We start from the raw sequence: 12,216 nt of genomic DNA, 5'->3' as shown, positions 1-12,216 counted from the left end.
TTTAGTCCGGCCAAAGCACGCTAGTGAGATTGCTGGGTTGCTGGTTTTCCTTCCTTCGGGTGTTCAATGCAAAGATATTTGGGAGGAGGTGTGAGGAACTGCCTTGGGATTGCCTCTGGGGTTCTAGCCTAACAAGGGTCCCTTCTAACACTCCTGTTTGCCATCTTCCTGGCAGGGAGGAATGGTCCCTAGCTGGGCCCTGGGATGAGAAAGACGACCCTGACATCTGAAAGGAAGGACAGAGTAACTTTGGGTGATCAGATTGTCCAGAACGCCACCTTCACCTGGAGGTTGCACAGCTATGACTTTCAATCTAGAATATGCCATTTTCTTGAGTGACCTTGAATTGAAGGCCCAATAATCATGTTTTTAAAATCTTTTGTGTTGGTCTTTCATCTCTGTGCTCAGTCAGGCTGATCGCTGTGAGTCTGAGGCCAGCTGGGTCTACACAGTAAGTTCAGGGCTACATGATGAGATCTTGTCCAAAAACAAGCAAAAATCATTGCTACTTGTGTAACTTTAGAAAAATAAAACCATCAATATCTTAGCTGTATATCCTTCATCTTTCCCAATAAGAATGTGTCATGTGAGCCAGTGCTGGCGCATGCCTGTAATCCCAACACTCAGGAGACAGAGGCAGGTGGATATCTGAGTTTGAGGCCACCCTGGTCTACAGAGAAACCCTCCTGTGTCTGACGGGGTGGGGAGGGATGTGAACTGAACGTGTCATGTGACCTCCCTGAGCTGGGATTCTAGTGTAAACAGAGAAAATAGAAGCTGCTCATTAAGGCCAGTTTTGTAGGTAAATAGCCCTGAGCTAAGATGCATTGTTTCAGAACTGAGCAGCTGCTGGGCAGTGGTGGCGCATCCCTTTAATCCCAGCACTTGGGAGGCAGAGGCAGACAGATTTCTGAGTTCGAGGCCAGCCTGGTCTACAGAGTGAGTTCCAGGACAGCCGGGGCTACAAAGAGAAACCCTGTCTTGAAAAACAAAAACAAAAAACCCCCAAACAAACAAACAAAAAAGAACTGAGCAGCGAACCACTCAGTCAAATGAAGAAGTTCAGATGAAGAAGGAACCGTGGGGTTCTCAACAAGGATGATACCATGCAGGAACGGAAGCAAATCTCCTTTCTCTAGAATGAGAGAGAGAAGGTTGACAATTTAATCTGGAATTCGTTTTTATTTTTATTTTATTATTTTTTAAAGACAGGGTCTTACTGTGAGGACCCAACTAGCTTGAAACTTGTAATACAGGTCAGTAAGCCTCCTGCCTCAGCCTCCAAAGTTCTGGGGTCACATGATTGTGTTTCCACACTCAATTGGTTAGGTTCTTTTTTGTTTTGGTTTATTTGAGACAAGGTCTCACTATGTAGCTTAGGCTGGTCTGAAACTTGAAAAGACCAGGTTAGCCTTGAGCCTCCTAAATAATCTGATTTTTGTCTCCCTGTGCATGGTGGATCACAGTTAAGCAAAATGACCCAAGTGCAGATCTGTAAAGAGATTGTAATACTAAATGTGCATAAATTCCACTTATGAGTGAGAAAAATTCCTTATATTCTGATCCTCTACTCAAAAGTGTGATCTGAAGCCGGGCAGTGTTGGCACATGCCTGTAATGCACTCTGGGAGGCAGGGGCAGGCAGATTTCTGAGTTCAAGGCCAGCCTGGTCTACAGAGTGAGTTCTAGGACGGCCAGGGCTACACAGAGAAACCCTGTCTTGGGAAAAAAAATGTGTGATGCTCTGCATCCCTGCTGAGATAAAATGTGGATATTGTAATAGATAGCTCTTTAAATTTTTTTTATTGGCAGCCTCTCACTTGGGGCATAGTGTCGCACTCCAGTAATCTCAGCACCCAGAAGGCTGAAGAAGGATCTGAAGTATCCTGGGCTACATAGTGAGTTCAAGGCCATCCTGGGCCGCATTGAAATCCTTTCTCAAGAAAGCCAAGGACTGGTGTGATGCTCACCAGTGATAAAGCAGCTCACGTAGTAATGTGCCTCAGGCTCTGGGACGGCTCCCAGGCAGGGAGAAGCAAACAGTGACATCGAACCCCCACCGATGACAGAATCTCCTCACCAAGGACCACACTGGAGCAGCAGGCACATCAGTGGACCTTGATAGACTAGTGTGGTGTTTGACTAAACACTTGAATGACTTGTACAAGTTATACAAGTAAGACATGTCATACAGCTCAGTGAGCCTCCTGCCTCACCCCCAGTGACTGGGGTTACGTGGTTGTGCTTTAACACGCAGTTGGTTAGATTCTTTTTTTGTTTTGTTTTGTATATGAATACTTAAGTATATGAATACTTAAGTTTCCCAGTATCTTAGGTTTGTCATCTGCAATACAGGGGAATTGTATTAGTAGAATATATTTTATTAGTCTGTTGTAAAGATAAATTAACAAGTGTGTAGAAATGGTGGGTGTTATTGTACAAACCCAACGAGCTTAAAAGCAGCACCAGGCTTCTTTGATGGCTTGGTCAGTAAAGATATGCGCTGTCCAGCCTGTAAACCTGATTTTCATCTCCATGATGGCAGGAGAGACTTCCACAAATTGTCCTGTGACTTCTATATTTGTGCTATAGTATGTGCAAATATACGTATGATGAATAAGTAGGTATATAGAAAGGAAGTAACAGCATCATTGAGCACAGTCATGCTAAGCACTTTGTTTACATCTTTTGTATCTTGGGGTTTTTTTTTTTGCTTTTTATTTTGTTTTTTTCAAGACAGGGTTTTTCTGTGTAGCCCTGACTGTCCTGGAGCTCACTCTGTAGACCAGGCTGGCCTCGAACTCAGAAATCCGCCTGCCTCTGCCTCTCAGAGTGCTGGGATTACAAGCGTGTTAAAACCACCGCCTGTGCTTGCATGTATTTATTTTGTTTTATAAAATAATATTTTTTTATAAAAAAAACTGTTCCTCTCCTAATTTGCATAGCAATTTCTCCCATCGATTATTTCTTTTTTTTTTTAAATATTTATTTATTTTATGAATGAGAGTACACTGTTGCTGTCTTCAGATACCAGAAGAGGACATCACACCTCCTTACAGATGGTTGTGAGCCACCATGTGGTTGCTGGGAATTGAACTCAGGACCTCTGGAAGAGCAGTCAGCGCTCTTAGCCACTGAGCCGTCTCTCCAGTCCCCACTTATTCCTCTTCTATCATTTGCCTGTGTTGCACAGCATCCCACTGTATGGATGTTTGAGTTATTCAACAAGCCCTCTATGCTTATACATGATTCCCTCCCTGTTTGGGGAGCTATTATGAATAGCACTGGGATGAACAAATGTTGTAAGAAAAAAATAACAATATTTTGCAGCTTCCCCAGTACAAAGAAGTAGAGTCTGTTTGTCTATCCCTGAACCTAACTTTGACCACAGGACATGCTCGCCCTGTAGAGACACTAGTGCATATGATGAAGCAAAGGTTTGAAAGAAGCTGTGTACTGAGGCATGAGTGACCCCATTTGTTACTGATGTGATCTTTAATGATGACTAACAGTAGCTTGGTATTTCTTTTCTTTGTTTGCTATTTTGATACAGCATGGCTACTGGAAGAAGAGTGACCCTACAAAGGGCTTGGTCATCCCAACAGAAGCCACAAAACAGATTAGACCATCTAAGTATTCTAGACCATCCAACCAGACCACAGAACAGGAAATATACTAGTTTTTACTCTGTCTGTCTGTCTGTCTGTCTGCCTGCCTGCCTATGTTTCTATCTGTCTATCTCTCTGTCTAGGTATCTACCTACTTACCAACTTGGGTTTTCAAGACAGAATTTCTCTGTGTAGCCCTGGCTGTCTTAGAAGTCACTCTGTATACGGGCTGGCCTCGAACTCACAGAGATTCACCTGTCTCTGCCTCCTAAGTGCTAGGATTAAAGGTGTGTGCCACCACCACCTCGTTTAGTTCTTACTTTAACCAATTAAATGTGATTTTGTTTGTTATGGAACAAAAACTGTTTGGTGCCAACATCTTTTGGATAAAACTTCCTAGAGGTAGACCATCTGAATAAGAATATCTCAATTTATGAGTTAACTATAGTATATGGAGGTAACCATGTTCCCAGTCTTTGTCAGTATTGACCATTAGTATTTCATATCGTCATGACCACACTGTTCTTGTAATTTAGGAGTGAAGTGTCTGCCCATTCTCCATTCATTCAAAACCAATTAAAGGAAAGGAGGACTTGGAGGATGGAGAGGGAAAGCCAGGCTTGGTCATATATATTTATTAAACCAAATACCCTGGCACTGAAGCAGAAGGACAGGAAGTTTGAGAACAGCCTAGACTACACCATAACACTCTGTTACAAACATACCAATGAATGATATATAGGAAAGGAAGACAGAGAAAGGAGGAAAAATAGAATAGAGAAAACGGGAAATGTAAACATAGAGGGAAGATGATAGAGAGCAGAAGTTTGTCTAAGTCTCCTACAAATAGCACTTAAAACGTTGTCAGGAGCAGCTCCTTTGGGGCTTTTATTTTGTTTTTTTATAATCAGCCTAAAAACTGATTTTAAGGGCTGGAGAGATGGCTCAGTGGTTAAGAACATGTACTGTTTTTACAGAGGGTCTGAGTTCAACTCCCAGCACCCACATCAGGCAGTTTACCACTGCTTATAATGCCAGCATCCAAGGGATGCCCCTAATTTTGGGCACATCTACTATACAGTCATACACATATGTACAACTAAACAAATAATAATAAAAATATTTTTTTATGCCGGGAGGTGGTGGCGCACTCCTGTAATCCTAGCACTTGGGAGGCAAGGGCAGGCGGATTTCTGAGTTTGAGACCAGCCTGGTCTACAGAGTGAGTTCCAGAACAGCCAGGACCACACAGAGAAACCCTGTCTCGAAAAACCAATATTTATCTATAACTGATTGTGATCATGAAGGAGAAATGAAAATATTCATGTTAAGTCTTTGTGACTCAGAACACTGTAGACATCCTAGATTCTCACAGGTGGGCAGTTGTATTTAGTTCTCTGAGACAGGGATGGGTGTTTTTCTTTACAAGCATAGAAAATTTAGCTCTGTCCAGTAACTTGATATGGGTAGCAGGTAATAAGAGCCTAGGATTGAGTCCAAGTTAGCCTGGCTTCAAAACAGATGTGTTTCTTCTTCTTTTTTGTTTTGTTTTGTTTTTGTTTTTTTGAGACAGGGTTTCTCTGTATAGCTCTGGCTGTCCTGGAACTCACTCTGTAGACCAGGCTGGCCTCGAACTCAGAAATCTGCCTGCCTCTGCTTCCCAGAGTGCTTGGATTACAGGCGTAAGCCACCACCGCCCGGTGTTTCTTCTTCTTCTTAGAAATATGGTGAAAGAGTAACAATAGTGCTGGAGCAGCCTGGCTTCTCTTTGATTCACATTTTTAATCTGCTTTCCAGGAATGAGTCAGAAACCCTGGATTTCAATCCTAGCTCACAAGGATGTCACGTGCTGAATGAGCCCATATATGTAACACATCTACAACAGTTGTCTTGCTTATTTTTCTATTGCTGTGGAGAGACACCATGACCAGCACAAGTTACAGAAGGAAGTGTTTAATGAGAGTTACTTATAGTTTCAGAGGGTGAGTCCTCCACGGCCATCATGTCGGGAAGCATGGCAGCAGACGGGCAGGTATGGTGCTGGAGCAGTAACTGAGAGATTACAGTCAATACACAGGAGGCAGAGAGGGAGGGGCAGAGAGAGAGAGAGAGAGAGAGAGAGAGAGAGAGAGAGAGAGAGAGAGCTAACTGTGAATGGTGTGAATTGTTTGAAACCTCAAAACCTAGCTCTAGTGATATACCTACTTCCTCCAACAAGATCACACCTTCTATTCCTTCCACCAATTGTTTTTTTTTTTGTTGTTGTTGTTGTTTGTTTTTCTTTCCAAGACAGGGTTTCTCTGTGTAGCCCTGGCTGTCCTGGAACTCACTCTGTAGACCAGGCTGGCCTCGAACTCAGAAATCCACCTGCCTCTGCCTCCGAAGTGCTGGGATTAAAGGCGTGCGCCACCACTGCCCAGCCCTTCCACCAATTGTAATGGACTGGGTATTCAAATATATGAATCCACAGGGACCATTCTCATTCAAAACCACAACAATGGTGCACAAACTGAAGTGCTGTATATACTTGATGGTTTTGTTTCCCTTTCTTGCCTTTCAGCATAACTGGACTTTCTCAGACCGCCTACGGTATGAATAAAACGGCACAAGACTTCTATTATAGTTTAATGCTTAGGCCTTTTGCTTGAGCAATCGTCTCCCACCTACTTCATCTAACTTAACCCTCATCTAGCCTACAACCCACCAACAGGCTAGCTCGACACCTCTCTGCTCCTCTGAGGTCCAGCTACTCCCCTTCATGTTTGCTTCCTAATCTTTCATTTCTGCTTTCCCCTCCCACATCATTCTCCGCCAGGAAGTCCTGCCCTATCACTTCCTGCCCAGCTACTGGCCATCAGATCTGTATTACAATCATTCAGTAGCAAGACAACCTCTGATACAATTCTAGACTGCCTTTAGGTAGGTGAGGAAGGACAAATATTTACAAAGCAGAAAACTTTAGGATATAGAAATGACAATATCAAAATCCTGCCAGCACTTAGCTCTCTGCAGGTACAAAATTAAGTATTGAAAACACAGAAACAGGGCTGGAGAGATGGTTCAGGGTTTAAGAGCACTAACTGCTCTTCTAGAGGTCCTGAGTTCAATTCCCAGCAACCACAGGTGACTCACAACCATCTGTAATGGGATCTGATGCCCTCTTCTAGTGTGTCTGAGGACAGCAACAGTGTACTCACATATGTATAAAATAAATAAATCTTTTTTTAAAAAAAAAAGAAAGAAAATACAGACATGCCTTCATACAAAGTGAAAAAAGATTACTCCAACAATTGGGGGGCTGAACTTAGGGTCCATGCAAATGCTCCACTGAATCCCAGACATCTTTCTCCTTTGGATTTTGTGACACAGTCTCACCAAATTGCTGAGGGTCCCCAGGTAGGCTCTAAATTTATTATTTTTCTGGTTCTGAGTAGCTGAGACTACAGACCTGCTCCACCTGATCTGACTCATTCTGGTCCCCCCTCTCCCCACCTTTTTTCGTCCCCTTCCTTTTCTTTCTTAGACAGGACCTAATATATCCTAGGCCGGCCTCAAACTTAGTGTGTAGCTGAGGATGACCTTGAACTGATGTTCTTCCTGCCCCCATCTTCCAAATACAGGCATATGCCACCTCACCTGATTCCTAAGTGCTGCGTTTCTTTCCTCTGTGGAAGGGAAGTCGAGAGCTGAATGCTGTGGTGCTATCTTGTCTCTAGAGTGAGCAGGAGCAAGGCCGATACTTGTCCTAAGTAGATAGCTGCTCCAGGCTCCAGTATGTCAAGATGTGAAAGCTTGATGCTTAAGGAACCGAGCCTGCTCCATCCTCAGAGAACTAGAGCATACTTCCTCCAGCCTTACTAGTTTTACTAGGTCTTGGACAATGATAATAATAATTATAATACCGCGGCATATTGGTGTACACTTATAGTTCCAGTACTTGGAAGGCAGAGGCAGGGAGATCACTGCAAGTTGGGGACCAGCCCTGACTACATAGTGAGACTCTATCTCAAACAAACCAAGCTGGGCAGTGGTGGCGCATGTCTTTAATCCCAGCACTCAGGAGGCAGAGGCAGAAAGATCCCTGCATTAGAGGCCAGCCTGGTCTACAGAGTGAGTTTCCAGGACAGCCAAGGCTATACAGAGAAACCCTGTCTCAAAAAACAGAAATCGGGCAGTGGTGGCGCACGTCTTTAATCCTAGCACTTGGGAGGCAGAGGCAGGTGGATTTCTGAGTTTGAGGCCAGCCTGGTCAACTTAGGAAGAATTTCCCTTAATAATAGTAGTAGTAGTAATAATTATTATTATTATTATAATTCTAGGGTGGCGAGATAGCACAGTGGGTAAGAGCACTTGCTGCTAAGCCTGCTGACCTGAGTTTGAGCCCAGGAACCCACATGGAGGAGAGAAAAGGCCAAGTCATACAAGTCGTTCTCCACCTGTGTGCCACTTCCCCTGCCCCAACACATCACACACACAAACACATACATACATAAATATGTTTAAATGATAGTAATAATTTGTTTAGACAGATTCAGTCATTATGTAGGCCTGGTTGTCCTGGAACTCAATATGTAGACCAAGTTGGCTTGAGTTCACATAGGTGCACTGGACTCTGTTTCCCAAGTGCTAGCATTAAAGGTGTAAAGTTCCATACTCAGCCAAAAGAGGCTTGATTCTAAACACCTTAGCCCTGAAAACATTATTTTAATTTTTATTTTATTTAAAACATATTTAATTTATTCTTGTTTTATGTGTAGGGATGTTTTGCCTATGTGTGTGTCTGTGAATCATGTGCAAAGCCTGCGGAGCCCAATAGAAGGTGCTGGATCCCCTGGAATTTGAATTAGTGAAGGTTGTGAGCCTTTATGTGGTAGCTGGGAATTGAACTTAGGTCCTCTGGAATAGCAGCCAGTGCTCTTAACTGTTGAGCCCTCAATGCAGGCCCAAAATAATCTTAAGGCCCCAAATAATCTGGAGGTAGAATATCTATTAGCGGGTGCAAGACCCTTGATTTAATACCCAGTATCTGAAAAAAAAAGATTGACTGACAATACACTCTGTATGTGCCAGTCACTGTTCTATTTAATTCTAGAAACACACTTTGAGGTAGATACTAATTTTTTTGTGTTGTTTGTTTGTTTGTTTGTTTGTTTGTTTGTTTTGAGACAGGGTTTCTCTGTGTACCCCTGGCTGCCCTGGAACTCACTTTGTAGATCAGGCTGGCCTTGAACTCAGAGATCCAACTGCCTCTGCCTCCCCAGTGCTAGAATTAAAGGAGTAGAAATACTACTCTTATTTCTATTTTACAGATGGGGAAACTGAGTTTGAACCCAGAATCGTTCATGCTAACACTGACACGGTGCTTTGTCTTGTTTGAGAACATGCACTTTGGAGATGGAAAAGCGCCTAAGAAAGCAGTCTAGCACTTCTCAGCCAAATCCATTCATCTTGCACCGTCTCTCAGCCTCAAGAATAGCCCACGCTAGCACCACTTGCAATAAGATGTCTGAGAACTTAGGTGCGAATCAATAAATGAGTATCCACTGCCACTACAGAAGGCTTCCTCCGATCACGGTTTTGTATTTTCTTGGTGCAGTTAGAGAGAGGAAGAGGAGGCAGTGCTTTGGTGTCCCAGTTCCCTCTGCAGCACTGTAAAAAACATGAGGCGCTCCTTGGCACAGCAGACTGTGACACTCCCCTGCCTGTTGGAAGATGACAATATAGGAGGCAGATGGTGGATGCATGGATACCACACAGTTGCGTTTCAGTTAAATATTGCTCTGTGGGGTTTTTTTTCCCCCTCTTGTAAACCTCCCAAATAAAATCATTTGCCTTCCTGAGTTGGAAGTGTTAGCATGTCTTTTCTTTAAATATCTGTGCATGGCTGTTTTTTTCCCTGCCAATTTGTCACCATCTGCAACCCTCCCTTTATGAGATGATCTGATGACAGCAATTATCTTGGAGAGTAAAAGTGCCATCTTGAAGCAATGTGTGTATAGTGCATGCTGCCCTAACACTTGATATGTGCTTGTGTGTGTCCCCAACGACAGTGGGCTTTTCCGTATATACATTGTGAAAATTCATAATAGTTGCTTCTGAGTTTCTCTGTGTGCTCTTGTGCTTGGCACCCTGTGCTGTTGTAGATATCCTACGGACACCTGGATAGAGGTGAAGCCTGTGGCTTCCTGCTGTAAAAAAAAACAAAACAAAAACGACCCTGCAGACAGACTGCTAGGTAAAGAGGTTCCTCACAGGGACATGATGCCTCTACTGCGTTTAAAAGTATTGGAGAAGGCCTGAAATTTGGAGAGTCCGGGTAAAAAATATTAGCAATGAAATGAAAGCAAATTATTGGTGGCTTGCCTGAGGGGCTCTCAGGCTTGATGGAGAGCAGCGGTTGTGCGGAGCGCGGTCTGGGCGCCGATGCTGGCGGGGAGCCGCGCGCGCTCCGCCCCTCCCCCTCGCTCCCACCCCCGAGCGCGCGGCTGGGTGGGGGAGACCTGAGAAAGCGGGGCCGCCGCGGCCAAGCCGGGGGTTGCAGCAGTAGCTGGGATGGAGGACCACAGCGGCATTCAGCGGGTGGCCTGGGCCGCAGTTCCTGGGCGGGTCAACCTCGCCCAGCCCTAAGGCGCGGCCCGGTCCGGCTCCACTCCACCATGAACGTCGCGCTGCAGGAGCTGGGTGGCGGAGGCAGTGTGAGTCGTGGTGCTGGACTCCAGGGGAGAGGACCCGGGTGGAGAGGGTACAAAGTGTGGAGGGACGGGTGTGAGTGAGCTGGCAGCGTCTGACTGGGACTCTGGCTTGCCTAGGAGATGGGGTTTCTTGCGCGGGTTGGAGAGGGATGGTGTCAGAGGGGACCCTAGTCCCGTGGAAGGGCCCTCTCTGCATGAAGGAGGAAGCCCAGCGAGGGACACTCAAGCAGGGCCTTGAGCAAAAGGCCTAGCTGCCCGACCTCAGCTGGTGCTCCTGAACGGTTTGCAGATGGTGGAGTACAAACGAGCTAAGCTTCGGGATGAAGAATCACCAGAGACTACAGTAGAAGGCAGGGCCACCCGGGACTCACTGGAGGTGGGCAAAGGGGTTCTCCTTTTCTCATCAGGCCTGATCTTTGGCATGATGCCTGCCTGTCATAACCATGTGCAGGCTGTTCTGGTGGGTCACTTGTCCCGGTTTCCACTCCATCTCTGGCCTCTTGCGCCAGGACTATAGTGAGGCATTTCAAAGCCATGACGTTGCACAAAACAGGCTCCACCTGCCTCTTTGCTCCTGGGCCCGAAGTTAACCCCACTAGCTATTTGCTCCATGACTCCAGAAACCGACCGTACCTTCTTCGTATCTTTATTTTTTTATTTTCTGGAAGGACTTCTGCCATCTTGGGTCCTTGCGATGCAGCTCAATTGCTCCTGTCCTGTGTTCCCCAGGTGGGATTCCAGAAGAGGACAAGACAACTCTTTGGTTCACACACACAGTTGGAGCTGGCCTTGGCAGGCCTCATTCTAGTGTTGTCTGCCCTTCTTTTTAGCTGCCTCGTGGCTCTGTGGGTCCAGTACCACAGAGGTAGGTGGGTTCACACCTGTTGGCAGCCCTCGTAGCTAGAGGGGTGGGGCAAAAACTGAAAGTCTTCTCAACATTTTCCTTTTGGGGCTAGTCTTTCCCACTCCCTGCTGTCATAGGCTTCTCAAAAGGTTTTGCCTCTTCTACCCCGATTAATGTGTGTCCTGTCCCAGACCCAGCCCATAGCACCTGCATCACAGAAGCCTGCATTCGAGTCGCTGGAAAAATCCTGGAGTCTCTAGACCGTGGAGTGAGCCCCTGTCAGGACTTTTACCAGTTCTCGTGTGGAGGCTGGATTAGAAGAAACCCTCTACCCAATGGGCGTTCTCGCTGGAACACTTTCAACAGCCTCTGGGACCAGAACCAGGCCATACTGAAGCACCTGCTCGGTGAGTGAAGGCACCCGGGCTATGCCAGTGGAAGGCCTCCTGACTGACACACGGCCCAGCACGCAGTGGGAACACAGTAAACATCCACAGGTGCAGAACTAGGTGGCCCATTCCGTGACGCTCTTGAGGAAGGTGTGCAGAGAACAGGAAGGCTTCTAACTGGAGCTGGGTTAGATGGGGCAGAATCACAGGGGCTTTTTGAGGGTCTCCACAAACAGAAGGGGAAAGCCATGATTTGCTCTTTCAGTCTTCCTTAGTGGCACACGCCTTTAACCCCAGCACAGGAGGTAGAGGCAGATGGATCTCTGAATTCTAAGCCAGCCTGGTCTCCAGAGTGAGTTTCAGGACAGCCTTGAGATATATAGTGAGATGCTATTTCAAAATCCCAGCACTCAGTAATAGGTCAATCTCTGTGAGTTTGAGGCTAACCTGGTCTAAGTAGTAAGTTCCGGGCCAATCCCAGGCTACACAGTGAGACTTCTTCTGAAAGGGGGTGGGGGAAGAACCTGGTTTGTTAACGTATGCTGGTAATTCCAACTACTTCGGAGACTGAGGCAGGACGCTGGAAGGCCAAAGCCAGTGTGGCCAACTTATTAAGATCCTATTTTCAACTTTACCAAAAGGAGAAGAGGACTGGGGATATGGCTCAGTGGGAGAGCACTTGTT

The 12,216-nt window shown here is 45.7% G+C and overlaps 1 protein-coding gene across 2 annotated transcripts in view; it reads left to right on the top strand.

Annotated features, from left to right (window-relative positions):
* Positions 1-12,216, top strand: part of Ece2 (endothelin converting enzyme 2) — a 37,776-nt gene that overhangs the window by 12,148 nt on the left and 13,412 nt on the right. The window contains exons 1-4 of one of the 2 annotated variants that reach the window (XM_052158727.1): positions 10,108-10,302; positions 10,589-10,675; positions 11,029-11,164; positions 11,335-11,550. In XM_052158727.1, the coding sequence (XP_052014687.1) occupies positions 10,264-10,302; positions 10,589-10,675; positions 11,029-11,164; positions 11,335-11,550 (478 nt within the window). In that variant the 5' untranslated portion in view covers positions 10,108-10,263. Of the gene's footprint in view, positions 1-10,107; positions 10,303-10,588; positions 10,676-11,028; positions 11,165-11,334; positions 11,551-12,216 lie in introns of those variants that run through there. The other variant, XM_052158726.1, reaches the window with a different exon arrangement.

The sequence above is a fragment of the Apodemus sylvaticus genome, chromosome 15 (genome assembly GCF_947179515.1).
Source record: "Apodemus sylvaticus chromosome 15, mApoSyl1.1, whole genome shotgun sequence".
Taxonomy (NCBI): Eukaryota; Metazoa; Chordata; class Mammalia; order Rodentia; family Muridae; genus Apodemus; species Apodemus sylvaticus.
Note: the sequence above shows the minus strand (reverse complement) of the source record. Positions and strands in the feature narration are given on the sequence as shown.